Source organism: Balaenoptera musculus, chromosome 17 (genome assembly GCF_009873245.2).
Source record: "Balaenoptera musculus isolate JJ_BM4_2016_0621 chromosome 17, mBalMus1.pri.v3, whole genome shotgun sequence".
NCBI lineage: Eukaryota > Metazoa > Chordata > Mammalia > Artiodactyla > Balaenopteridae > Balaenoptera > Balaenoptera musculus.
In genome coordinates this window covers 38,110,319-38,136,909 of record NC_045801.1, presented here as the reverse complement: position 1 = coordinate 38,136,909, position 26,591 = coordinate 38,110,319, and the positions used below count along the sequence as shown (strand labels likewise).

At 36.9% G+C, this 26,591-nt stretch overlaps 1 protein-coding gene across 3 annotated transcripts in view; it reads right to left on the bottom strand.

Annotated features, from left to right (window-relative positions):
* STK3 (serine/threonine kinase 3) overlaps positions 1 to 26,591 on the bottom strand; it is a 314,394-nt gene that overhangs the window by 87,541 nt on the left and 200,262 nt on the right. For all 3 annotated transcript variants that reach the window (XM_036830681.1, XM_036830683.1, XM_036830682.1), the window contains one exon: positions 7,301 to 7,493. In XM_036830681.1, the coding sequence (XP_036686576.1) occupies positions 7,301 to 7,493 (193 nt within the window). The remainder of the gene's footprint in view (positions 1 to 7,300; positions 7,494 to 26,591) is intronic.

The window sequence follows — 26,591 nt, the reverse complement described above, 5'->3', positions numbered from 1 at the left end:
AGAAACCAGTCAGTTACAGACAGCAAATCCCAAGTCTACAGTTGCTCCCAAAGTCCACCACCTCAATTCTGGGTTGATTCGTTGTCTATTCAGGTATTCCACAGATGCAGGGTACCTGAAGTTGACTGTGGGAATTTAATCTGCTGCTCCTGAGGCTGCATGGAGAGATTTCCCCTTCTCTTCTTTGTTCACACAGCTCCTGGGGTTCAGCTTTGGTTTTGGCCCTGCCTCTGCATGTAGGTTGCCCTCAGGCTTCTGTTCCCACCCAGACAGCCCGGGGTTAAAGCAGCGGCTGATTAGGGGGCTCTGGCTCACTTAGGCTGTGGGGAGGGAGGTGTACGGTAGTTATAATTGGAATGCAGGGCGAGCCTGCCGTGGCAGAGGCCAGCGTGACATTGCAACAGCCTGAGGCGCGCTATGTGTTCTCCCGGGGAAGTTGTCCCTGGATCATGGGACCCTGGCAGTGGTGGGCTGCACAGGCTCCCGGGGGTGGGGGCGTGTGGATAGTGACCTGTGCTTTTACACAGGATTCTTGGTGGCTGCAGCAGCAGTGTTAGCATTTCATGTGCTCTCTGTTGTCCGAGCTGATAGCCATGGCTCACGCCCATCTCTGGAGCTCGTTTAGGAGGCGCTCTGCCTTCTGTGGGCAGACAGGGAAGGAATTCCCTCTCCTCATGCACCCTGAAACAATGGTCTCTTGCCTCTTAGGCAGGTCCAGAGCTTTTCCCGGACTCCCTCCCGGCTAGCTGTGGTGCGCTAGCCCCCTTCAGGCTCTGTTCACGCAGCCAACCCCAGTCCTCTCCCTGGGATCTGATCTCCAAAGCCCAAGCCTCAGCTCCCAGCCCCTGCCCGCCCCGGCGGGTGAGCAGACAAGCCTCTCAGGATGGTGAGTGCAGGTCAGCACTGATCCTCTGTGCGGGAATCTCTCCGCTTTGCCCTCTGCACCCATTGCTGCACTCTCCTCCGTGGCTCCGAAGCTTTCCCCCACTCCCGCCCAACCCCCCGTCTCCACCAGTGAAGGGGCTTCCTAGTATGTGGAAACTTTTCCTCCTTCACAGATCCCTCCCAGAAGTGCAGGTCCCGTCCCTATTCCTTTGTCTCTGTTTTTTCTTTTGCCCTACCCAGGTATGTGGGGATTTTCTTACCTTTTGGGAAGTCTGAGGTCTTCTGCCAGCATTCAGGAGTGTTCTGTAGGAGTTGTTCCACATGTAGATGTATTTCTCATGTATTTGTGGGGAGGAAGGTGATCTCCACATGTTACTCCTCCGCCATCTTGAAGGTCCCCCCTCCCTCTACCCATTCTTAATATAACATGGTCTCCATCTACTTCACCATCTGGCTTACTGTCTGCTGAATGTGCTCTACTGTGTCTCCATCCTTCCTGAATACAACAGGTGAGTTCTAGTACTGACAGTACAGTAAAGTTGCTTATTTCCTCGTTCTAAAAAGTGGTTATCAGTCCTAGCTGCACCTCAGAAGTACTTGTAGCGTTTTATTGTTTTGATATTTTAGTTTTTTTGTTAAATAGAGATGCACAGGCCCTGCTCTGGTCTGCAGAGCCAGCGTCTCTACGGGGCTACTGCTATGATGTACACTTGTGAGGTGAGTTAGCTGGAGCCAAGAGCAGGGTTTATCTCGTAAATCAAGCCTACTGCTCCAACCTGAGGAGACCTCTTAAGCTCCTGATTCTGCCTTAGAATGTACTTTTCTTTTCCTCCACTTAATGTCATTTGTAATTCTAATGGACTTTCATTCTATAGCTTCATCCGAATTTCTGTACAACAACGTTCAGCTAGCTAGGGCTGAGACCTCGGCCCTATGCCACACAATGAGAAATCTTTTCATTGACAGCAATCTGTTATTAAACCCCACAGCTGACTGAAATTTAGCAACCACTGCCATTGCCTCTGGTGAGCCTTCTGATTGTGCAGGCTAGAAAGCTAAATGCTGCATTTCCTAGAACACCCTGCACCTGGAGTCCTAGCTAAGTGTACTTTCTCACAACTGGGAAAGCAGGAAGTGAGGAGGAGACCATGAGCCTGCTACCTCAGCTACTTCCTCTGGGCAGCACAGCTATGCAGACAAGGGTTTTTTTTACAGCAGCATTCCAGCATCCAGTCACCAGACTCACAGGTGCTAATAGGTGGCTGCAGTCTCAGTGGTGGCTTTCTCATCCCTGAAGAGCAACAGGGATTGATCTCAATCTGTATTACTGAACTCAGTAGTGCCAATGGCAGCCTCTGGATTCACTACCTTCCTGACTGCAGTAGTAGTAGTTCTATAAGGCTCACTTTTGTGGTAGTGTGGGAGTCGTTCCTGGAGGCCTAGCCTACACAGCCCTCTCCTCCAAACTTTCCACTGATTTTGTTAAGAGCCACACCTCTGACTTAAATCTTTTTATGTTTAAAACGCCTAGTTTCTGTCCTCCAATAAACCCCAACTGATATAAGCCTCTAAGTGTGTAACTGTTCAACCCTCATAACAGAACCATCAGCTAGGTCATACTACATAGTGCCTACAAGGATATCATCAAAGATCTTGTCAAATACTCTCCCCAAATCATAAAACACAATATCCAAACCTAGCAGTTTCTCTGATCTAGGGGTTTAGCAATGTTATCAAAAAAAGAAATCAAATTATTCTGATATGGTTTGTTCCCAGTAACCTATGCTAACTTATAATGACTCAGGTCTCCTTTCCTAAAGGACTCACAAATGTTCTAGACTTCTGCCCAAGGGGATGTCAAGCTCACCGGCCCACAGTAATGATGTGATTTGGGGGTCAAACCTGGGTCTGTATATTGGGTCCACCACTTACTTGCTATGAAATCTCTGACAAGTCACTTCACATTCCCAAGTCTCAGTTTCCTTAGTGGCAAATGATAGTGACAATGTTACTTTACAGAGTCCTTGTGAGAAGTTAATGAGATAATGTATGCAAAGTCCCAAGCACAATGTTTGGCCCATGCTAGACACACAATTAATGATAGCTATAACCTGAGAAATTTACCTTTTATTCTCTTTTCTAAAAATAATAAATAAATAAATAAAAATTAACTCTTTCATGCTTACATGGCACTTTCCTCATTTTCTCAAAAAGACATCAAACTTCACAAACAGTGGAATACAGTTCTCTCACCTGCAAGTTATCTCAACACATTACTGATCATACTCCTAGCCAGGAGATATCAAATTAGCTGAGTGCTCCCTTACCATTTCCTCACCTTGCCATTCAAATGTCTTGTATTCATGTTTGTGGTATTCTCTTCATTTTGGAGATCATTATTCTCTATAGAACCTCTCTGGCTATCGTGCTGGATAAAGAGAGATGGAGCAAGGTTTTGGAGGAGGCAGAGAAAGGTACGAGCAAGAGTCTGCCCTGTGAAGGAAGAGACCAGAGCTGCTGGATGGCTCAGTACCTCCACTCCCAGTCCCAGGAAGATCAGGTCTCCTTCAGTGCACGAGGGAAGCAGGGCTGGGCTCTCCAGATGCTCCAGCTTCCCAAGTTGTTGGAAGGACAAACTGACATAGCGGGCACATGGAGATTAGCTGAAACCATGAAACAGAGCTGCTAACCTGACTGGAGAGTGTGGCACTTCCTTAAATACTAACAGAGATAGTTTCCCCTTAGGGCAACTACAGCTACCAATCCAGCTCCAGCTCTGAAAGGCTAGAAAGTTCCACCATAGAAACAGAGCAGATCTGAACAAGGTAAAAGGCCCCAGTTTTTTCTTTGCTCAAACAACTGCTCTTCCAGAGTTACCCACAAAGAAATAATCTCTACTAACTCATCAATTTAATGACAATGGATTCCTGACCTGGTCCTAATCTATTCCTTCAGCATAAAAAATCCTAAATGTTGATTTCCTTAATGACAACCAACCTGCTTATACCTCACAATTCCAACTGGCCTAGACTACTCTGGATAAAGTATAATATATAAGGAAGTAGAGTTCCACGTGTAAATATTGGCTGATGCCAGATTGTGAAAGACCTGGGTTACCAAGCGGAAGCCTGGACATTACATGGGTAATGAGATCCCAGGGAAATGGGAATGGGAAGAGGGGGAGTGGGAGAGAGATGGTAAAAATAATGCCATCATTGCTGAAAATAAGTTTGGAGAGTTCTTTGGACATGCTCTCCAGGTCTATGCCCGTTTTTTAAAAAACAGATAAAATTTTAAATATTTCTTGTCATTTTACTCCATTTCCCTTCAAAAGCTCTTTTAATAATTTTGCTTCCTAGGCACTTCCCTGGTGGCACAGTGGTTAAGAATCCACCTGCCAATACAGGGGACATGGGTTCGAGCCCTGGCCCGGGAAGATCCCACATGCCGCAGAGCAACTAAGCCTGTGCACCACAACTACTGAGCCTGTGCTCTAGAGCCCACGAGCCACAACTACTGAGCCCGCGAGCCACAACTACTGCAGCCTGCGTGCCTAGAGCCAGTGCCCCACAAAAAAGAGAAGCTCGCACACCGCCACAAAGAGCAGCCCCCGCTCACCGCAACTAGAGAAAGCCCGTGCACAGCAACCAAGACCCAACGAGGCCAAAAAACAAATAAATTAATTAATTAATTAATTTTAAAAGATAATAATAATTTTGCTTCCTAGAGTTAAATCACCACACTTTTCAGAGGTAAGGAAAACAGGTCTGTAATTTCTAGCTTCACGGATAAAGGTATAAAAAAGTATGCAAACATAATTTAAACTGACAAGAATATTAAATCAGGCAACTCTTTTGAAACTCCAAAGGAAAAGGTGATGGAAATCAGAATATTCAGCACACAGTATAACATTCTAGAGATTTTAGAAAATTAAAAATAATATAATGCTATAATCTTTTAGGGAACAAAAAAATATATAAAATATTTTCAGGGAAGAAAAATGCTAAAGACACATTAGCAAATGGGGCTTCCACTAATGTAACATAACCTAAGAGCTCATACCAACGCATCTAAGACGTTTTAAAGAAGATTTAGATCATGAGGAAACACAAAACTAAAACTAAAAGTAATTATGTGGTTTCACGGAAAGTAAGTTCTGCCTCAATAACTTCTTTACACTCTATACTATTGCTATACTACAGTATGACAAAACCTGGGGGGTTACACTAACATCATTTGGTTCGATCTTTGGGAACATGGAAGTCCCACATTATAACAGAATGATGTCTAAATGGTGGAAACTTAAAATACAAAGGAAGTTGTCTCATGGGATTTAAAACTTGCTAAAGCATATAAAACCAGCACAGGGAACTCTACTTAATGCACTGTAGGGTCCTAAATGGAGAGGATATATGTATATGTATGGCTGATTCATTTTGCTGTGCAGTAGAAGCTAACACAACATTGTAAAGCAACTATAGCCCAATAAAAAATAATTAGAAAAATAAAAATTAAATAAATAAAGCATATAAAACAACTACATAAACCACTATCTGCTCATTTTAAAAATGAGCTTTCAATAAAATCTCTGTGACCCAAAGAATCATACTTAGGACATAAAATTATGATATAAATTGAATGATTTCTGTGGCTGTCAAAGCTGAAAGTCATTACATGAAATATGTGGAAATCTGTGCTATAATTTTAAAGCATGAGGTCTGATAAATCATTATCACATATCTCTTCCTTGAAATATAACAATCTAACATGAATTCGATTCCATAAATACTCATTTTTAAACCACTGTTTAAATGCTGATGTTCAACTATATTGACTACATGGAAAAAGTTGTTTATGTAGTTTCATAGGAAATGCAGTAGCTCTCTAAAGATAGAACAAAGCACTCAGTGATCTTCTAACTGGTCTGTTAAGAATCGTAACACTTGACTAAAAGAATTTTATCAGCTGCGGAAAAGTGGTGCTACATGCTGATGGGAAATGTGTTGTAAATGATCTTATCTGTCTTTCTGATCTACAAGGCATATGACTTGTACCCTAACACTAGCTAGCTTTGGAGGCCACAAGACCATTCAATGTAGTTGGGTGAGCATGTTACAGATGCAGAAGCCCTATTCTAGTAATATGCCCAGCTAGGAATCCAAGTCTTAGACTGCTTTTCGGGGCAAAGGCTCAAGAAACCTATCAGCGTGGAGATAAAAAAAATTCACATCCCTCTCCCCCTTCCCACCCAGGATTAACTATGTGGCAATCTGTTTTCATCTTGCGCTTCGTGGCGCTCTCTTTCAAAGTATACAACCATAATGGGCTATGTATACTAAGAAATGTGAAGAAAGCAACGGCAGTGAGCCAAATGACTTGAAGCTATGAGGTAAGACTGATCAAGCAGACTCACAGGGGGAGTAGCAAAAAGAAAGGGGTAGGCAAAAAGAAAACAAAAATGTCAGAGAGGAAATTCCTACCTATATCCATTTTACCCTATCAGCAAATCATTTGACTCTTTATAACTTTCTAGGCTCTACAATGCAAGAAGTCATGTATTACTGCTTTTGTGCCATGGAGAAGTAGTTCTGTGTAGTGAAAAACAGCTTTGTGCTTAGACTTTGACATTGACCATACATGACTAGAGTGGTAGGGGGAAGAAAATGGTCAGTAGGTATCAGGAGGTAATTAATCTGCTTTTGCCTATAACTGAAAAATTACAATGTCCTACATTGTTAACTGCAATCTTAAAGAGCCATATTTATACAAAAAGAAATGCTAGCCTGTGAAAGTATCTCTGTTTTCATCACTCTGTAAGCAACGGAGATCAGAGAGAACGCCTTAATCGTCATTTCAGCCCTGCAGCGCACCTGGCACTGTGCCTAGCATAGGACAAGCAGTAGTAAACATGCACTGAACTGATTTTTCTGCATGAGTATCCCTGTCTCTTGATTCTTCTTTCTAGTGTTTCTTCTTTTCCCACCTTAGCCCTTATTTCTTCCCTTGGCTTGCTCCCCTCTGTCACTGCAGCTTAACTGATAACTTAGACAACGTGATATAATATTATGTTGTATTATTTGGAACAGAATTTTAGGTTCACGTTTTTAATTGGAAAAGTAAATGTTAGGAACGCTATCTTTTTATCTCAAAAAATACTTTACAAATTAAATTATGGGTTAGCATCCTTCAACAGAAAAAAGTTCCGTAACACTAAGTTAAAGATGTGCTGCTTTCTGCTATATTAAAAGAATTTTTGAAAATTCACTTGTGCCATATTCCTTTCACTTTAAATAAAGCCAAGAAACAAAATTTTCCACAACTGGCTATAACAAGCAACACAGAACTATCCTGGTTTCTATAGAAGTATACTCTCAAAACAGAAAATTAATATTCAATGGGAAAAAAAGCCACATACTTTTCATAGTTCCATCTTCTTCTTCCTCATCCTCACTGTTTATAACCATGGTCCCCAAGTCAGATTCTAACATTGTGCTATTGTGTTCAATCATGGTCTGGGCCCCTTCACTCATCGTGCTTGTGGCCCTCATGGTGCCCACGCTTTCCGAGCTAGTCTTCACCATGGTGTGGGAATCCAGCTCATCTTCATCCTGCAAACAAAACACTGCAGTGAAGGAAGACTTTTCTAACATAGATGGATATCATACAATACTATGAACATATTATATTTTAATAATGAAAAATACTACTATCACTACTAATTTTAATGTAGGGACATAAATACAGTGTTATCATAAGACCCAAAAGTTATCCAAAATAACCTAAAGCTTTAGGTAATTAAAGCTCAAGCAACAGAAACTGATGAAATAGCAGGCTGCTAGCTGTTCTTAAAATAAGGATTAAGACAGGAAGATTATTAACAAAGAATGTATAACAAAATAAACAAATAAAAGAGAGCACATTAAAGACAGAACATGTTGGCACTATTATAACAGCTTTAATAATGTTTATAACTTTGTACAAAAGCCATTAGCTTTTTAAAAATTATGATAAATATACATAACATAAAATTTACCATTTTGATCATTTTTCAGTGCACAGTTCTGTGGCATTAAGTACATTCACAGTGTTGTCCAATCATCATCAATACCCTTTTCGAGAAATTTTTCATTATCTCAAACAGAAATTCTGTACCCATCAAAAACTAACTCCTTATTACTTCCTTCACCCAATCCCTGGTAACCTCTATTCTACTTTCTGTTACTATGAATTCACCTATTCTAGGTACCTCATAAAAGTAGAAGCATGCCTTTTGCGTCTTTTGTGTCTGGCTTATTTCACTTAGCATGTTTTCAAGGTTCATCCGTGTTGTACCAGATGTCAGAATCTCATTCCTTTTTAAGACTGAATGATATTCCATTGCATGTACACACACACACACACATACACCTTTTGTTTACCCATTCATTTGTTAATGGACAATAAGGTGTTTACACCTTTTGATTATTATGAATAATGTTCTGAACACTGGTATATAAGTATCTACAGATAGATGGTCCCTGACTTATGATGGTCTGACTTAGGATTTTTCAACATTACAACAGTACAAACGAGATACCCATTCAGTAGAAACCGTACTTTGAATTTTGAACTTTTCCTGGGCTAGCAATACGCAGTAAGATACTCTCGTGATGCTGGGCAACAGCAGCAAGCTGCAGCTCCGTCAGCCACTTGATCAGGGATGTAAACAACCCATACATTTACAACAATTCTGTACCCATACAACCATTCTGTGCTTCACTTTCAGTATAGTATTCAAGGGATTATGTGAGATTCCACACTATTATAAAATAGGCTTTGTGTTCGATGATTTTGTCAAACTGTAGGTTAATTTAAGTGTTCTGAGCACATTTAAGGTAGGCTAGACTAAGCTATGTTTTTCGGTAGGTTAGGTGTATTATATACATTTTCAACTTAAGGGTATTTTCAACTAAAGATGCACTTATCGGGACGTAACCTCATCATAATTTAAGGAAGATCTGTATTTGAGTCCCTGCTTTCAATCCTTTTGGGCGTATGCCTAGGAGTGCAGTTTATATCAAACGGTAATTCTCAATTTTGGGGGGAACTGTCAAAATGTTTTCTGCATTGGCCACACCATTTTATATTCCAACAGTGTACAGGGTTCCAACTTATCCACATCCTCACCAACACTTGTTATTTTCCCTCTTTTTTTTTTTTTGAGAACAGACATCCTAATGGATGTGTGGTATCTCATTGTGGTTTGATTTGCATTTCCCTAATAACTAGTGATATTGAGCATCTTTTCATGTGCTTATTGGCCACTTGTGTATCTTCTTTGGAGAAATGTCTATTCAAGTCCTTTGCCCATTGTTGTTACAGATTGTTTTTTGTTGTTGTTGAGCTGAAGAAGTTCACTTTATGTTCTGGATATTAATCGCTTATCAGATACATGATTTGCAAATATTTCTCTCCATTCTGTAGGTTGTCTTTTCACTCTCTTGATAGTTTCTTTGATACACAAAAGCTTTTCATTTTGATGAACTCCAATTTATCTGTTTTTTCTCTTTTGTTGCCATATCCTAGCCATTGGCTTTTAAATGTAAATTCACAGAAGAATCAAGTCAGTAATATAAGCATGAACCAAAAAATGCTCTTTAGAACATTCACCAAAAGATAAACTGGAATAGGGCCATAAAACTAAACTAACAAATTCTGTTTGAGAAACCAAGCAATGTGCTATTTAGAAAAACTTGATCATGTACTGAAATTAATTTATATCTATTCCACTTTAAGTAGAAGCAAACAAACCAAACCTAAGTTCTGACAGAGGTCAAAATGCAAATACTGGAGAACAGGAGAAGCCATGTTGTTCTCAGCTGTTTGACAGCCCTCCTCATCCTCAACCTACAGGATAAATTCAGCATTATATCTGAAAGTCTTCTGCTCTCCTTTCATGAGCTTCTCTTCTTTTAGAAGACTTCTTCATTCTTATGCATTCAACTATCTAATATATTGAGGACTCTCAAATCCTGACATCTTTCTGACTTTACTTACTACTTAAATGCTTAATGATGTTTAAAACTCAACATTCTCAAACGAGATCATTTCATCCATCTCCTTGGCCCCTCCAGTTTGCCTCCATCCCCGACAATAACCACTACAAAGCACGGTCATCTTCATTAGCTAACAGAGTAAAACTGCAATGTCTTTTTCGGTTTATTTTCTCTCACACCCTATATACTATCAGTCAACAAGTTCTTCTTCAAAAAATTCTCTCTCAGCTCCATCTCTTCTTTTCCATTCCCACTGCTACTGAGTATATTCCTCCTTACCTTATGCCTGAGTTACTGCAGGAAGAGCACCCTGACCTCCTAGAATCAGACAGATGTTAGTTCAAATCCTGGCTCAACTCACTTAGTAGCCTTAAGACCTTTAGGGAACCTATTTAAACTCTCTGAACTTTAGTTTCTTTCATTGGTGTTATGATGATTAAATGAGAAAAGGTATGTAAAATGCTTGCATGCTACTAGGAATAAGGTAGTTTCACCCCTTCTTCAAAGTATACATACTATACCAATCTTTCTTGAATACTACTTGTATTATAATATTCTTCTACTGAAGAATCTATAATGGCTCCCAGTTCTTGCCTGCATTGAAAGCTAAACAAAGCTGCCTAGATTTTAATGTCCTCTATGTTATCTTATTTTATATGGCCGATCCTATCTTCCCATTGTTCACATATCATTCAATAGAGTCAGGCTGACCTCAACTGAGTCTCCAGCTGCCATAAACCCATATGTTCATTAAAGACTTCATCTTTGCTCACATCACATCTTCTTTTCTACCCAGGATGCTCTTTCCTCTCTAATTCATTTTAATTAATCCTATCTAGTTCCAGATCAAGTATCTATTACCTTTATGGCAAATTCAGTCTTTATTAATTATCCTCTTTTCCGAACTTCTAGAATTTATAAAACCTGCATTACACACTTTTGCATTTAAATTTATGATCTCATATTGTAACTGTTTCATAAAATCTTTTATAAATGTAAGTACCTATGGATAAGAGTGCCTTATAGTACTTCTGAATCTACTAAAGTGTTTCATTCAGTAGTCCACACACAGTAAGCATTCATTTATATATTTACTTTATCACAGAATTATAAAATCATGAACCTTTAATAATTCAACCCCTCATTTTATACATAAAATGAGAAAGCAAGAGACTTCCCCAAGGTCACACACCTACTTAAAAGTGGAGCTGGGACTAAGAAACTAGTTCCTTTATTTCTTAACCCATTATCCCACCAAGTACATATACCTTACTTAAATTTAAATTTTGATCTACTTGAATGCTTAAGTTAGAGGTGCAGGTTTACAGTTTTAACAGCTTATGTCACCAGCTCCTATGCCCAAAGAGTCCCATACAAATTACTTGGTCCATCCTAGTCACAGCCACTGTCTTTTCTTGGACTATTAGAACAGCCTCCTAGCAGTCTGCACTGTTTCCCCTCTTGCCCCCATTAGTGTCCCACATAACAGGCAGATGGATCCTTTCAGAAGACAGATCACATCATGTTACGCTCCTGCTCAAAACCCTGCGTTTGGCTTCCCATCACACTTACATTAAAGCCCAAAGCCTTCATCCTGGCCAAATGTGATCTGGCCCAGTCATATCTGCCAATCCTATCTCCTATCACATTCCTTCTCGCTCACCCAGTTCCAGCCAGGCTGGCCTCCTTTGCTATTTCTTGTGCATTCTAAGCATGTTCCTCCTTGGGCTTTTAAATTGGCTGTTCTCTCAGCCTAGAATGCTCTTCTTTAAGACAGTTTTATTTTCTGCTTAACTCAGGTCTCCACTTAGATGTTACCTCCTTAGTGATGCTTTCTCTGACCACCAATCCAAAATCGAAGTCCCCATCAATCTTTTATCCTTCTATATTCTTCATAGCCTGTACCTGGCTTTTCTACCAGTATAATACAAGTTTGATAAAGGCAAAGAAACCTTCTTTTTCACAGATGAACCCTCAATGCTTAGAACACCTGGCATATATTAGGTACTTGATAAAAATTTATTTAATAAATGAAGCAATTCATATTTTTACCTAATTCATTCAACAAGCATTTATTGTAAACTTATAATATGTCAAGGAGTGAACCAGGCGTTAGAGATACAAAGATGAATAAGAAACGGTTTTGCTCCGTTTTTCTTTTTTTAAGAAGTCTGAAGTCTAAGAGAAACTGACATGTGAACAATAAATTACAAGGCAATTTGTTAAACGCTGTAAGAAAAGTGTTGGCAAAGTACAATGGGAGTACCAAAAGTACAGCCTCTGACTCCACCTCTGTCAAATGAAGAAAGCCTCACAGAGGACACTGCCCTTAGATTTAGGTCTTAAAGGATGAGAAGACTATAACATTGAATATATATACACAAATGGGGGTGCTTTATTATATTACAACTTCTTTTTACAACAGAACTACACTTAGACATCCCTTCTCAGCTTAGACACCCCAAGACTGAATTAGGTGTTGTACTCTAGTATTGCTATAGCACCTTGTGCTTATGCCTATCATACACTTATTACACAATACTCTAATTGTCTGTACAGTTGACTCGTCCAAATCTATTAAATAGACTCTAAAAGCTATTATAAGGGCAGTAATCAGATCTTGTCAACAGTTATATTCCTGGTATCCAGTACAAAGCCTTGTTCTCATTACATAATCTATTATATTAATGTTAAAGCCCTCATTATGAGTTAGTGCTAAAGCATAGAATGTTATGCAAGGTTCTATTGTAGAACTTTATTTAAACCAACTAATTATTTAAAACATAGAATGGCTATTAAAGAAACTTCGGGGAAGAGATATGGGAACATATGTATATGTATAACTGATTCACTTTGTTATAAAGCAGAAACACACCATTGTAAAGCAATTATACTCCAATAAAGTTAAAAATAAATAAATAAATAAATAAATAAATAAATAAATAAATAAATAAACTTCAGGAGGGAAAGTAATACTGTTAATTAGAATTATTCAATTGATCACTTATCGAATAATGACAAAATAGTTATCACCAATGAGTTAGAAGCACTATACCAAGGACTTTTTGTAGGTCACTCCTATTTAATCCTTTTATTAATTCTGTGAGATATTATTGTCCCCGTTGTGTAAATGACGAACCTGAAGTTCAAATGAGTTTAATAATTTGTCCAAGGTCATATAACAGATAAGTGGAAGGGCAAGGATTCTAACCAGGTTGTTTGATTCTAAAGCCCAATATCTAACTTCCAATTGTATAAGTCTTCTAAATTTTAAATTATTTCTCAACTCTAGTTTAATTTATATTACAGGTTAGCTAGAGCATGTTTCATTTTGCTAAGTTAAGAGATGAAGAAACTGACATACACATAAGTAAACGAATTTGCACTTGGTCAAAAAGCTAATAAAAAAGGTTTTACTCTTTTCAGTAGACTCCACTGAGGGAGGAAAAAAGTTGATTTTCTATCAGTTCTTCTTAAAAATCTACTGCTAGTTTAATACCTTATTTTATCGTGGTTGCAAACCAGTTAATTCCCAAAACACTAAATCTGTTTTTATATGTGTGAGTCATTTATCTCTTATCCTTATAAGATTCAGTGCTGTGACCGTTAAATTTAACAAGAAACATAACATCTGGTTGGTGTGAAATAATACTTTAAAATTTTCCTGTATTCTATATTAGACTTGAATCTATGCTGGGATAATGAAGCTTGCACCTCTGGATGCACATAACTGGCTTAATCTATAAAATTATAAAAACACTAAATCAAGTTTGGAAGGGATCGTTTTCACTGCATATTATTTTCACTTACATAGTCACTTTGCTAAAGGATGCTAAACCAATTTACAAATTGACAGTAAAAAAAAAAACAGTAATGAAAAAAATAATGAGCACTCAATTCACTAATGAGAGGGTGGCATCCAAACAGTAATTACTGAAGTATGGAAGGAATGAGAAGTTCTTTTTTATGAAATTAGCAAATCAAACACTAAAAACTTGGTGACGGTGTTGAAAACTTTTCAGTAACACTTTTTACTTTTTTAAATCATTAACTCAAATTATTCTTAATATTTTAGATGATTGTTAAAATTTCCATTTGATACTTTAACATTTTCATAATAAAACAGTTATTTATAATGTTTTTCCAAAGTTATACTTCATTTATATATACTCTGTTACTCCTTACAAGAGAAAAGCAGAAGAAAAACATGTTGATACTTTATAGAAAAAGGTCTGCAGAGCAGATGCTTCCCCACTGTAGAAAGCGGCCAATTCCAGTAAGGAATACAATAGCATTTTCAATCAGTGGTCATCATGTGCCAGGAATGCAAAACAGAGTACTGACGATAATCCAGGTTATGAATCATAAAATCCACATGGAATACAAATATTTGAAAACATCATTAGGAAATCCTACTCCACTGCTAAGACAGATTTATGCTATAACAGTCTGAGAAATAATCAGAGCCTTTGCACTAGGTATCTTTACAGTTGCAATATCTACCACCTTAAAGGATTTTCTAAACATTCAGCTACTATCTGATTGATTTAAAGGATATTAACACAAACATTTTAGAAAGCATTTGTCATTTCTAACATTAATGAGATAGACTATTCTTAGATAAACAGGTGTCTTTTTAATTTGAAATATTCTAATTATTTTCTCTTCCTGAAATGATATTAAATACTTCTTTATTACCTATACAATTACATAACAGTACATTATCAATACAGAACAGTGATCTTAGTGACACTGATTCAATTAGACACTCCTATTGGGTATGCATTCTACAGCATGAAAAAAATTATTTTTCAGGAAAAAAATGAATGTTTAAGACACATAAGTGAACCAATTATACAAAAAGTTGCAATTATACAAAAAGTTGCAATATTATAGTATAGTGGTCTAGATATCTGTAAAACGTTTTAGAGGCACTAATCAGGGATGGCACTGACAGCAAAGAATAATGTAACAAAACATACTACAAATACAAAACTGAGCTTTCAAGATAGTAAAGGAAATCTCCAAGAGCCCCAAACAACTAGGAACTAGAGTGAGAATAAGCTAAATCTGACCTTAGGGCTGCCATAGGGGCCATGTGATGATGAGGGGTGGGATGGTGATGGGTTATCCACTTTAATGGATAAAGGAAGACAAGAGTCTTTGGGTTCTCTCTAAAGTAGAACTGAAACTCTTACATAAAATTGGGAATCTTGAAAGTCTACATCCTCAGTGAAAGGACAGACAAGAAAAAAAGTACTCACAGGTAAGGGAGATGACATATAAACTTGTCTGCCTCACCTGGGCTATAGGTAAAGATGAGGAATGGATGGTGGGGGGTTTTCCCTTTAGGATGTACAGACATGGGTTTGGGTTTTCTAACATTACCCACATGGTCTGGGGAACCCCATGCTGAGAAATCAGTCAAATGCAGTCTCAGCATGGAAGCACCCAGGGTGCCTGATGAAAACAAATTAAAATCCACCCTAAAGGGACTCATACTCAACCTTCAACCCAGAACTCATCATTCTCAGAGATAAAATTCAACTAAACTTGAGCTTACAAAAAGACAAACAGTGAATAAACAAGCTGCCAAGATAGATGGGAAAAAAAACAGATTTAAGACTCACTTGCTCCTTAGAATTAAATTACTCCCCTTAGACAGCTGGATCTTTCTAAGATAAAAATTTCTAGGACCAAAATTAGGAAAGAGTAGACAGTGGCACCCTAGATTGGGAAAAACAAGCACAAAGGTAGAAATATTATGGCTGGAAGGGAAAGCGTTAAGTGAGTTGGGCTGCGTTAAGGAATGGCCTACAGGTTACAGAGTGCTTTAAACACTGGGAGCCAGCATGCACTGCTTGACAGAGTGATGGGAACCTTGCAAACTAAGGGGTGAATTGGAGAAGGAGAGTGAAGAAAGAGAGCCTGGAATCAGAAGGTTATTACTGAAATCTAGATTTGAGGTGATTAGAATCTGCGCTGAAAAGGTCCTATACAAACTGGTTTAAATGACAAGTCCAATCTAAAAGAAATCATGAAAGAAGAAACAACATATTCTAGAAACTTTCTGGACATCAAATACAATGAATCAAAAATAACTACAATATTCTGGACCTAAAGAGGCCAAACTGACTCTAAAGAGAAAACTGTAAAAGATTCTAATCTGAGTAGATGAAGACAGAAAATAAAATAGATAATGCCAGTTATTGATAACCAAAAAATGACTTAATGGAATTTGCCACTTTAGCACATGATAAAGGCACTGAATTCTAATGATTAATTTGTGGGGAAAGAGTCAAATAAGAAGTCAACATGGTCCAGCAGTTAAGAATCCGCCTTCCAACGCAGGGGACGCCGGTTTGATCCCTGATCCGGTAACCAAGATCCCACATGCTCGTGCGCTCTAGAGCCCACATGCCGCAACAACTGAGCCTGTGTGCTCTGTGCGCCACAACTAGAGAGAAGCCCACGCCCCGCAATGAAGGATCCCGCATGCCACAACAGACCCCATGTGCTGCAACTAAGACCCAATGCAGCCAAATAAATAAATAAAATAAAATATATATTTTTAAAAAAAGAAATTATTTTTTTAAAAATAGAAATCAACACGGCATGTGCAGTGCAACTTCAAGGAAATGAGCACAAAATTGGGGAAACCTGTGGCAGGTTTTACTTTTCTCCCCATGCAGAACTAACTCAGGTCTTGGTGGTTGTGCTCACATGCTAACCTGTGTCAGTAAATAAATTTTAATCATTCTTGAGTTAGAAAAGGCAAAAATCAAAGGGAACTATTGTACATTTGCTTGTATGCCTCACATCATGGAAGAGCCCTGTGTACCATTAAACTAAAGGCACTCTCTACTATAGCAAGGTGAGATTACTGATGTGACCCAACAGAGCATTCATCATCTTTAAATTCTACTTCCAAATATGGTAAAGGAGAGCACTTATCCATTGCCTCTGTTCTCAATACATCTGCAGTGTCTACTGTTTCTGTGTTACAAGTGAAAGAGCCCACAGTAGAATCAACTGGTTAACTCTGGTCGCATTCAGTACCATATTCAACCCAACTGAGCTAAGAACTACTGAGAAAACATCAGAAATATTCCCCTTCAAACTGCCATCCTTAAGCACTGTTTCAATGTCTGACAGGTTGAAAAAAGTAATATATTGATATTCACCAATTAAATATTACTAAGACTTACAGTATCTGGAAATCTATACAAAGAATGAACTTTCTTCCCACCGATATAAGTAGGTGGTCCTTCTACTTCACTGCAAAAGCAGCAGAAGAGCTTATACAGCTGCTGTCTTTGACATACCTATCTTTCACAAACAGAAACGTCTGCCTTCATGCATCCTAACTTTCTGAATGCTCATGGGCATGTTTTAAAGTTACATCAAAGCTTTCACGATCTCCGAAAGTCATTAATGACTTGTTCATCAGTACAACAAACCTAAATGGTGAGAAGGGTGTGGGCAGGACTTCAGAGGCTCCATGATGCAAGACTGTACAAGTTCCTGGCATTATATTAAAAGCTTCCAAACAAAAGATTATCTTACATCCCCTGTGCACAATACTGATATACAATAGAGTAAATTTAAAAAGTAAAAGCAACCTTAACCATGACTTCTCTTTTTTCTCTCACAGCCAAAAGCATGTCAAAGGATTAACAAAATATAAAGATTATAAAGTCAAATATTTTAAAATAAAAATAACACCTTTAAAAACTGTTGTGTTGTTACAAGCAGTTTATAAAAAATCCACAAGAGGGCACCAAAGACAAAAGGCTAGAACAAATTCCATTAATTTGTGATTTACACAAATAAAACAGGTTCATAAAATAGGTTATTTTATTTACTAACATACTATCAATACCTTTCAGAAACAGACTATTGGCCACTGATTTTTTTAAAAAACTGATATATTTTAAAATACTATAGCCACTGCCATGTTATATTTTTATATAAGCAACATTCATGTTTCTTAAGGGACATGTTACATTCAGTAATCTCCCCAATGACTTGCATATAATAGCAGGAGCTCAGTGAACACTTGTTGATTCCACAAAATTGACAGAAACATACAACAGGAAATATCAAGTATTCATATCACTGTGTCACTGCATTCTAAATTGCTTTCATATAAACAGATTTATGATTGTATTATCTTATGTTCTTAGAACAAATAGAACTAAGAGCTAATTTGTCTTTGAAAATAATTTCTTTTTATTATCCTTTCTTTCTCTTACTCCTTTTCTGCTCCATTACGGTCATGTTTAACAACAAATAGAAACTTTAATATATACTTAACAAAAGAAATCACTTGTATAAACTCAGAAATGATAACATTATAAAATGACTTTAAGAAATCACTTTCCAAAACATACAATTTAGAAGGAGACTGCCTGAATCACAATAAAATAACAATATTAATTTTAGCATGCAGTTACATTACTGAAACTCCTGATACAAATGACATTCTGGGGCAGAGAAATGCAAGTCAGGCCAGCAAAAAACAAGCAGTTACCCCCAAAACAAAATATTTATCACATGTTTGACTTAAGCATTGCTCCAGAAATACTTCACATACCAGTATGTACCTTATTATTTTTAAATGCAGATACTTTCTGTGTTGATGATAATCTTGTGGCACTATGCTAAATAATAAGGGGTTAAGTCAGTTAAAACCCATTATAAAGCAATTTTATACATATGTTTATTGATTTGATAAATATTGATTAAATATTTATAAGTACCTACTGTGTGCAAGGCAGTGTGCTGAGATACAGTCTTTGTCTTTGAGAAATGTACAGGTTTGTGGAGAAAGTTAGAAAGTAGACATAAATACAGTGAGATAAGCATTCTCACAGAGCTAAACACAGATACCACGGGAGCACAGAGGAGCACTTGCCTGACCAAAGCCTTGGAGGAGTATCATGAAAAGTTCCCCCTTTCCAGAGGAATCAATGGCTGAGATGACTCCTGAAGGATAAGGAGTTAATCAGGCAAATGAGGGTGACCTAAGAAGTGGTCTAGGCAGAAGCAGCAACTGATGTTATTCTTTAGACACTTTTTGAGCAATCTCACTTTTGCTTAAGGTTTAACCACCAAATGCAGAAAGCCTGCTGATTCTCCAACTGCTTGAGCTCTCCCTTGGGGTTCAAAACTGCATATCCAGCTGCCTGCTACAGAATGACTTTGATGACCCATGGACATGTCAAATTAAATAAGTTCTAAAATGATCTCATCCTACCCAGAAAGTTGCCCTGTGAAGAGTACTGCTGGAGAATACTTCAGCCACAATATGATAAGAGGTGGAGAGAGAATATGATGAAGTGAAGAAACAAAGGCTCTGACTATTTTATCAAGAAGTCTGGTTATGAATAATTTGTTGTTGATTTCTTCTTTAGTTTTTTAATGGTCAAAATATAACTACATTTTTACACAGAGGAAAAAGGCCCTAGAAGAAAGGGATAATGTGACTGACTGAAAAGGCCTACATAGACATGACTGTCTAGAAAATTTCAAAGAATCGGCAAAAACCTCCTGGAACTAGATAATAAGTGAATATAGCGAAGTCACAGGATACAAGGGCAATATAAAATATTCATTTGCTTTCTCTATAACAGCAATAAATAACTGGAATTTGGAATTTTAAAAAAATCTTTAAGGCATACACACACACACACACACACACACACACACACACAAAGAAAAACACGTTAAGTCTAACAAAATATGTATAGAATCTGTGTGCACTGATGAGAAAAAGCAAAGATCTAAATAAACTGAGAGACATTCATGTTCACGGATTAAAAGACTCAAAATATGGTTAAGATATCATTTCTTCTTAACTTAATGTATAGCTTCAATTCAACCGCAATAAAAATTCTAGCAAGCTAACGTGTAATTGTCAACAAAATGATTCTCAAGATTATATGGAAAGGAAAAAGGCCTAAAACAGCCAACACAATAATGAATAAGAAAAATAGTTTGAAGACTTCTATAAATTTTTAGACTTCTATAAAATTACAGTAATCAAGACAGTGTAGTATTGGAAAAAGAATAGATACATATATCAGTGATAAATCAATGGAACAGAATAGAGAGCTCAGAAACAAACCCACACAAATACAGTCAACTAATCTTTGAAAAGGGCACAAAGGCAACTCAATGGAGAAAGGATAATCTTTTAAACAAAGGGTGCTGGAACAACTGGATGGCCATATGAAAAAAAAAACAACCTAGACTTAGACCTCATGGCTTTCACAAAAATTAACTCGAAATAGATCACAGAACTTAATATAACATGCAAAACCAGAAAACTTCTGGAAGAAATCATAGGAGAAAATCTATGTTACCTTTAGTTTGGTGATGAGTTAAAGCATCAAAAGCAAGATCCATTGGAGAAAAAACAAAAACAAAAACTGATTGGTGATATTAAAACAAAAACTACTGCTCTGTGAAAGACACCATTAGGAAAATGGAGAGACAAGCCACAGACAGAGAAAATATTTGCAAAACACTACCTTATTTTAAAGGACTTGTGTCCAAAACACATGAACAACTCCTTAAAAATAAACAGTAACAAAACTAAAACTGGGGAAAAGTACTGAATAGACATCTTGTCAAAGAAGATACATAAATGGCAAATGAGCATATAAAAAGATGCCCAACACCTTCTGTCATTAGGAATTACAAGTTACACTAACAATGAGATACCACTAAATACTTGTTAGAATGTCTAAAATGCAAAAAAAACAAAACACAGAACAAAACAAAAACTTGACAATATTAAGCTCTGGTGAACATGTTTAGCAACAGAAATTCTCATTCATTGGTGGCAATGCAAAAATGGTGTAACACTGGAATAGAGTTTGGCAGTTTCTTACAAACCTAAACATATCATAAGATCTACCAATTACCGTCCTAGGTATTTACCCAACTGATCTGAAAATTTACATCCACACAAAAGCTGGCATGAAAATGTTTACAGCCACTTTATTCATAATTGCCAAAAGCTAGAAATGACCAAGATGTCCTTCAGTAGGTGAATGGATAAACAAATTGTGGTACATCCATGCAAAGGAATACTATATAGTGAAAAAATGAGCTATTAAGCCACAAAAAGACATAGATGAATCTTAAATGCATATTGTTAAGTGAAAGAAGCCAGTACTGTTTGATTCAATTACATGATATGGAAAAGGCAGAACTACAGATGGTAAACAGATGAGCAACTGCAGAGGGCTTGGGGGTAGAGGGAGAGTTTAATAGGTGTAGCATAGGGATTGTTTTGGGTGGTGAAAATATTCTGCAGGATACTGCAATGGTGAATATGTGACACCATGCATTTGTCGAAACTCATAGAAGTTTATACTATAAGGAGTGAACCTTAATGTATGCAAATTTAAAAACATATTTCAGGTGGTCAGGAGATCCCAGGATGGAATGCAGAATGTGACACACACAACATTGGAAGTGAGTGGAATCTGTTAAGACTTAAAACAAAAAGCACTGTACATAAGCACCTTGCTCTACTTGATAAAGTTGTTCCCATGGGGATATGGGTTAATTCTGAAACCACTATAGATGCACACAGGAACTGAAACATTTAGCAAACGGGTGGTAGATGGAGGGAGCCAGGTTTTTCACCACTGCAGGGGGGAGTTATAAACAAGCAAGGGGAGGCAGATAGAAGGATCCATGTGGTAATGGATCAGAGTCAGAGACATCAGTATGAACTCATGTTTAGCTTAATATAGGCAAAGATGGAGATATATATATACACACACATATATATACATATAGATATTTGTATATACACAAGTTAGCACACACACACGTATACCTACTTGCTTTGTCTGCTGAGAGGGATCAATAAAGTGACAATATGCCACAGTAGCAACAAGTACATCTACAGTCCATATCTTGGTTTCTAATACCATTCTCTAATAAAGGAACTAGCTCCTAGGATTCTAGAAACTGTGGCAGGAAATATACAAACTGAACCTAGAGTATCTTACAGTGTCAGAGAGTAAGGAAGTAAGTAAAGTAAAAGCAAACCCACAATGATGGGGTTATGTCAAAGGGACAAAAGAGCTAACCATAAGAGGTTCCAATGGCCAAAGCTGGAACAATCTGAACAAGAAAATACATAAGGTAGTATTGGATTATAACCCAAAGTGTAAACTAAATAACCATGAGTCAGTGAGATATATATGACTGAATAAATAAGTGGAGAAAATAGACAAACCTCCTGTGTAGAAGAATTCCTACTAACTTCCCACTCCTCAAGTGTGGGCTGTGTATTATGATTTCCTTCCAAAGAATACAGTATGGAAGGGAGGAAAGAGTAATTTTGTTGTGAAGAAACCTGACAAACACTACATCAGCCAGGTGATCATGGGTAACACTGACAGTGATAAGTCATGTTAACAAAATGTATTTGTGATACTGTGATATAAGAAGAAACATAGATTTGATCTGTCCCCAGTTCCTGGCACAGTACTTCTAAAACCCTTACAATTTCCTGAGTGATATGTGTGGGAGGAGCACATTTTCTTATGCATAATAAGCCCCTTTCAGCCATATCTGGCTTTATGCTAATAAGGTGACTCCTGGAGGATGAGGGCTGGTTGCCAGAGGAACCAACCATGTGATCAGAGGGGTGGAACTTTTAGGCCTACCCTCCTGACCTCCAGGAAGGGGAAAAGAGTTAGGAATTGAGTTAATCACCAGTGGCCAATGATTTAATCAATCATATCTCTGTAAAGGAACCTCCATAAAACCCCTAAAAGAAGGGTTTTGGAGAGCTCCCAGGTTGGTGAATAGATCAAGGTGCTAGGAGATGGGCATGCCTGGAGAGGGCCTGGAAGCTCCACACGGGAGCTTAACAGGGGAAATTGGATGTGGGGTATATGGAAACTCTCTGTACTATTTTCACAATTCTTCTGTAAATATAAACGTATTCAAAAATTAAAAGTTACTTCAGAAAAAGAAAATGGAAGAAATTCATTTTTTTATTTGAATAAATATTTACTAAATAAATATTTATGTCACAAAGCCCAACACAAGAATCTACAGGTCAATGGTTCTCATCTACATTAGAATCAGCTAGGGAGCTTTTAAAAAATTCTGATGCCTGGGCTTCAGCTTATATCAATTAAATCAGAAATTTCTCAGAGTAAAAACCAAGCATTATTGGGTTTTCTTTTCCCCTCCAGAAGTAGACAGGTTGTTCAAATGTATAAAGAGAGAGATCAAGTGACATAGCCATTTGCTGAATATTCTACACATTGTATTAAACATTATAAATCCCAAGGAATCATTTTTCCATTAGAGATAACTAAAATATCAGACTTTTAGTGATTCATGTATATAATTTTTTATATTGACAAGAACAGAGCTCTGTACTCCATCATTTAACCAAAAAATTTGTTGGAATCTCTTTTCAGAAAAAGATATTTTAAAAATATTTAGCAAATTTCAGTATGTACATGCTTAAAAAAAAGAGAGAGAGAATGCCCTGAAGCACATCTTATTTTTAAAAAGGCATGCTTTATTGGATAAGATTTTTTAAACTCTTACATGGCAGAAAAAATGCATATAGATTTGCTTTATACCCTACTATGAATGCTCCTTGGTAAAACAAAATGTCGTATTTGTAGAAAGTTGTTTTGAGTAGAAAGAGCAACTCTATTAGTAGATACTCTTTAAAAAGTAGTCTTTCTATAGATAATTTTCAGGTATTTACAGTAAATATGAACAAATATATTTATGCTTTTTAATCAACTCACACTAAGGATTTGGGAATATCTTCCACTGACATCCAGAAAACAAATTCTTTCTTACTATGTAATACAGTTGACCCAACTCAGCACCAAATTTATATCACATGCTCAGAAATGCCCCAAAAAGAAGATCTTTGCCATGTTTAGCAATGCTTAAACTAGCACAAAAACCTTGATATTGGGATTAACCTGCTGCAGATATCTCTGTTTACAATTTGTTTAATTTTAAAAATCTGTACAATTACCTCAGCACCGATCAAAACATGTCAATTTGTCAAGATGTATTCTCATCAGATAAGCTTTTTCTATAATAGGTATAAAATCAAATTCATAAGGCACTAGGCTCCAATCATGTCCCATACCTTTCTTGAATAAAAAATATTTAAAGAAGTTTGTTTATAATAGTTACTTACCCAGGGCACAGGTGTACAGCACCAAAAAATTTTAAAACAACGTATCTTGAAATAGTTATCATATAGTGTTTCCTTTACAAAAGTCACACTGAGAGTTGATGGAAATGTCAACATAATTTTAGGTCTCAAGTTTTTCTCCAACCGTAGTAAGTTGAATTATGTAGAAGTAAATTAAGTTTGGAAAAATTATAAGTTGATATTGGTATTACCCATAAATTCTCTGAAAACTGTACTCGCTCAAAATGAAAAAAAGCAGGATCTACAATGGGTTCAAGTATTAATACTGAATATCAAATATAAGTATCTTCGACAATGCAGCAACTCAATATGGTGAATTTACAGCTCTAGAATTTCAAAATCAGGGAAAGAATTTGATCTATATTATTTCAAAATTTAGCACTATTAAATTTTCAATGGTCCAGTGCCAAACTGGCTCTGTGTCATATTAGGCCAGTCATCAGAGAAGGACCAATCCAGGATGGAGACTAAAGACAGCTAACAAAAAGGCCATCAAAGAATACAAGCTCTCTGTATTCTTAAACTAAAAATAAATGTAGAAGTAAAACTTGGCAATGCAGACCTCCCATGATGCTGAAAAGACCATTCATCTTTGAAACAATCAAAAAAAGGAAAAAAGGAATGGGGAAAACGTCTCAAATGAAAACAACTACTATATCAAAATAGCCATTCAAAATCTTCTGCCATATCCTAAAAAAGGTAGCCAGTCCCCAGTACCATAAATAGCAGGTATTGTCCAAATGAATCCACCAAATTGGAGCAAATTCCAAAAAAAGGATCAGCCAAGTTTCATGGGCCAAAGGTAACCAAGATGAGTTACAAATGAATATAAAGGGAGGTTACAAAGCAACAACCTTAACTACACAGATGTAGGTGTTAAGGCAAGCACAGAATCAATCAAATAATGGCTCATTAGTCTACAATTGTTCTCATATGGCTGGAAGGCCCAAGATTGTACATTTGTTCCACCATTTAAAGAAAATTATTTTATAAAACTCACAGTGGTTGAGAAAAACAGAAATGTCCATTTACTTTTTTTTTAATTGAAGTATAGTTGACATACAATATTGTGTTAGTTTCAGGTATACATTTACTTCTATTCTCATCAACTACTAATTTGGTATGACTTGCCTTAAATTCCTAGATTTCTTGTAATGTTACCTTTTAGAAGTTTTCCCTTCTCTTCTTGGATCATTTTCATTTACAAAATGTCCAGAATAAACTATAATTGAACAGACCAAAATTTTTCTTTGAATTGTAAAACTTTATGAGTGCTCAAGGAGTTTTTAATCATTATAACATATGAGGTTTTATAGATTTATTTGACTATCATCACATTAACAACTCAATATTTAAAATGACAATTTCAGAACACCCAAGAAAAGACAAATGACAAAAGTTTCCATTAAAATGGAGGATTGAACACATGGGTTTATGCTTATTCCAGCAAAAACCCTCAAAAAATACAATTTTTATTGTACAAAATTATAATAAAGGCACAGAAAAAAATAAACTCATAAAGACAAAGAGCATGGAGGAGGAGACAACAGCAAACAGGAGATGTCAAAAAATTTGGAAGCTAGAAGAAAAAACTGGAAGCTAGAAATCACATAAATATATGTAAGTAGTAGCTATCTCAGCAGACCAAAGAAACCCAAAACTTAAGCTTGTAAGGAGAGAACTCACAAGAGGCAAGCAAATTCAGGCCCCAGAGCAGTGGGTCCTAACGTCTTTTACAGCAAGGTCACAAGTCAACTAGTTCTATTCTTACACAGAGAGTTTCCAACAGGCAATTTTAGTGTTTCTCTCAAATATAATCATTAGATGCTTGAAGAAAACCCATAAAGTGAAAAGTCAGAGATCAAAATGAACATGAAGGAAACAGAGACAAGGAAGAGAGAAAAAGAAAACTCAAAGTAATAATGATAATATAACAACAATGAGGAAGAAAGGATATTTTGGAAATTAAATATTTGCTACGGAAAAAAATACAAGGGTTAGAAGATAACTTAGAGAAGACCTCCAAGAAAGAACAAAAAAAAGAGAAAAGAAAAACGGAGAAGATCATTGAAAGATAAATCTAAGAGGTTTAACAAGGAAATAAAAGGAGAGTGAGAGAGAGAGATTGGGGGGGAAGTGAGAGAGAAAGAGGGGGACAGAAAGTGAGGGAGAGAGAGAAAAAAGAGGAAGTTATTAAGAAATAGCAAATATAAAATTATACAGAATTGATCTTACCTCAGGAAACAAGAAAAATCTTAAATAAACAACCTAACCTTACACCTAAAGCAACCAGAGAAAGAAAAACAAACAAAACCCAAAGTTAGTAGAAAGAAAGAAATCATAAAGATAAAAGCAAACATACATGAAATAGTGATGAAGAAAACAACAGAAAAGATCAAAACTAAAAGCTGGTTCTCGGAAAAGATAAACAAAATTGATAA